This window comes from Eimeria tenella, genomic scaffold (assembly GCF_000499545.2).
Source record: "Eimeria tenella Houghton genomic scaffold, Eth_scaff1240, whole genome shotgun sequence".
Classification (NCBI taxonomy): domain Eukaryota; phylum Apicomplexa; class Conoidasida; order Eucoccidiorida; family Eimeriidae; genus Eimeria; species Eimeria tenella.
Window position 1 is genome coordinate 1 of NW_013543709.1, and position 3,021 is coordinate 3,021.

General features: G+C 51.6%; 1 protein-coding gene across 1 annotated transcript; it reads right to left on the minus strand.

Moving 5' to 3' along the window:
* Positions 1-287: 287 nt before the first annotated feature.
* Positions 288-2,392, minus strand: ETH_00032895 (Transcription factor IIH component, related; the record flags this gene model as incomplete). Its single annotated transcript, XM_013378971.1, has 6 exons — positions 288-383; positions 571-757; positions 1,101-1,192; positions 1,601-1,706; positions 1,913-1,995; positions 2,158-2,392. Coding segments are annotated over 6 exons (799 nt in total), but the record flags the coding sequence as incomplete, so codon positions are not given.
* Between the last annotated feature and the right edge of the window lie 629 nt (positions 2,393-3,021).

The window sequence follows — 3,021 nt, forward strand, 5'->3', positions numbered from 1 at the left end:
GGAGCCCGGGGCTCAGAAAAACAGCCGGGCGCAAGCTGCTTAAGCGCCTAGGGGGCAACGGCACGTGCAATGAAGCGCAAACCCTAAACCCTAAACCCTAAACCCTAGTCCAACAGCCTAAACCCTAAACCCTAAACCCTAAACCCGATAGATGAGTCTTTTGGCGCGTTGACGGAGACTGCGGAAGCCGAGGTCCCACCGAGTGTAAAAGCAGTCATGCCTGCATCCAAGTGCGCGCCCAGGGTTTAGGGTTTAGGGCTTAGGGTTTAGGGTTTAGGGTCTAGGGTTTAGGGTTTGAGTACCTGATCAGCTCCTCTGGCAACAATCATGGGGCAGAAGCACGCGCGCTCCATGGAGACCGGGAAGGACTCGGCAATGAGAGGCTGCGCACCACCGCCACAAACCCTAAACCCTAAACCCTAAACCCTACACCCTAAACCCAAAAGCCCGCACCTGCACCTGCAGCTGGCGCATTTGCTGCTGCAGCCGGGCGTCGCGGGAGCGGCACGGGCGCACGCCGGGGCGCAGCACGCAGGGCCTAGGGTTTAGGGTTTAGGGTTTAGGGTTTACGACGAAGGAGAGGATCTTGGGGTATAGTTCGAGAGGGGATATTGTCCCGGATGTTAAAATGACAGATTTAAATCGAGACAAAACTTGCTGCATGGCCAGCGAGGCGTCTAGACAGCAGAGCTGCAGCAGCGGGTCGTGCAGCCCCGAGGCCTCGGGGTAGGGGTCCACTATTACGATGAACCCGTCCCTGCAGCCCGCAAACCCTAAACCCTAAACCCTAAACCCTAAACCCTAAACCCTCAACCCTAAAGCCTCAGGCCTGGGGAAGCGCCCCGCGACACCCATCCGACGGCTCGCCACACACCAAGCGACACACGCAAACAAGCGAGAGTTCATATAGTTGTCCACAAGCAATCCTAAACCCTAAACCCTAAACCCTAAACCCTAGACAAGCAAGCATCTAGTGGACTTGGTGCATATCTGCCGCCCTCCTCCTAAGCTGCAGATGAGACCCTAAACCCACTGAGGAACTGCGGCTTACACTTTACGGTTTAGGGTTTAGGGTTTAGAGTTTAGGGTTTAGGGTTTACCAGTAAGTGCCCACAAGGGTGCAGAAGTCCGCGACGAGGGTTAATGGCAAAAGCCTTTCCAAGTCCGTCACTTGCAGCGCGAGGAGCAGTGCCTTGAAAAGTTAAAATTAATAAATTAAAATAGATAAATTAATATAAATAAATAAATAAAGTAAATAATTATTTTAATTAATCTAATTAATTATTAATTAATTAATTAATTTAAATTCAAAAACAGAATAAATGCATCCCACGGGGAGCTGCGGGAGAAGAAGATCTTCGGAGAAGAACAGAGGATTGCAAAAGGTGTAGGGTTTAGGGTTTAGGGTTTAGGGTTTAGGATTTAGAGGTTCACCTTGAGTCTACAATGAAAGTGTTTTGAAAGCGATCCCGGCAAAGGTTTAGGGTTTAGGGTTTAGAGGCCTACCTTAAGTCTAGAAAGAAAGCGTTTCAGAAGTGATCCAAGTATAGGGCTTAGGGCTTAGGGTTTAGGGTTTAGGGTTTAGGGTTTCGAGACTGACTTTGAGTCTAGAATGAAAGTGTTTTAAAAGCGATCCTTCCACAAGAGATTCTTTTTCAAAATTGAAGAGAAAAGAGAGGGGCCCTTCGCTCTTGAGGTCGTAAACCCTAAAAATTAATAAAGAAAAATAAATAAATAGATAAACAAATAAATAAACATAATAAAATAAAATAATAAATAAATAAACTAACTAATTAACTGAGGCCCTGCGTCAGCAGCAGGCAGAAGCAGCAACCCCGCGAAGGCTTAGGGTTTAGGGTTTAGGGTTTAGGGTTTGGCTTAGAGTTTAGGGTTTAGGGTTTAGGGCTTGTACTTGATGTAGATTTTGAGGTAGGCAATAACTCGCCGCATCAGCGCCACAAAGTGCTCTGCCCTTCTGATGCTGCCAGGAATAGCCTGAAACCAAACCCTAAACCCTAAACCCTAAACCCTAAACCCTAGGCCTTGAAGCTTCGAATCCTGAAACCCGGAAATGCGTGACACGGTGCCGCCAAAAGATTGGATTTTCGCGCTTACCAATTAGGGTTTAGGGTTTAGGGTTTAGGGTTTAGGGTTTACCTCTTCAACAATATCAGAAGGCAGCACGGGATTTGCAAGGGCCTGAAGTGTCTCCACAGACACCACGGGTCCTTGCCGCTGCTGCTGCCGCCGCTGCTGCTGCTGCTGTCCCTGCTGCTGCGAGTTTTGCTGCTGCTGCTCCTGCTGCTGCTGCCGCCGCTGCTGCTGCAGCTGCATGCCCTGCAGCAGTTGCTGGTACTCTGCGCGAAGTCTCTCGGAGTCTTCCGCCTTGCGCCTGCAGCAGCAGCAGCAGCAGCAGCAGCAGCTCGAGATGAAAACTGCTGGCAGCAATACTGCAACGGGAAGCCACAGCAGCAGCGTACAACAGTAGCAGCGCTACTAAAGCTCTCAGCAGCAGCAGCAGCAGCAGCAGCAGCATCACCCGCATCAAAATCATCATCCCCAACATCAACAGCAGCATCAGCAGCAGCATCATGCTGCTGCTGCTGCTGCTGCTGCTGAGAGCTTTAGTAGCGCTGCTACTGTTGTACGCTGCTGCTGTGGCTTCCCGTTGCAGTATTGCTGCCAGCAGTTTTCATCTCGAGCTGCTGCTGCTGCTGCTGCTGCTGCTGATGCTGGTGCTGGTGCTGCTGGGGATGATGCTGGTGCTGCTGCTGGCGCTGATGCTGCTGCTGATGCTGCTGTTGATGTTGGGGATGATGATTTTGATGCGGGTGATGCTGCTGCTGCTGCTGCTGCTGCTGCTGCGGCTGCTGCCGCTGCTGCTTCTGGTACTCCCGCTCCTGCGCTGCTGTCCGAGCCAAACCCACCAGGGAGGGGCCCCCAGGGTACGAACCCACGGGGCCTCCAGAGCCAGACGGGCCAAACACCGCTGCCTGCAGCAGCAGCAGCAGCAGCAGCAGC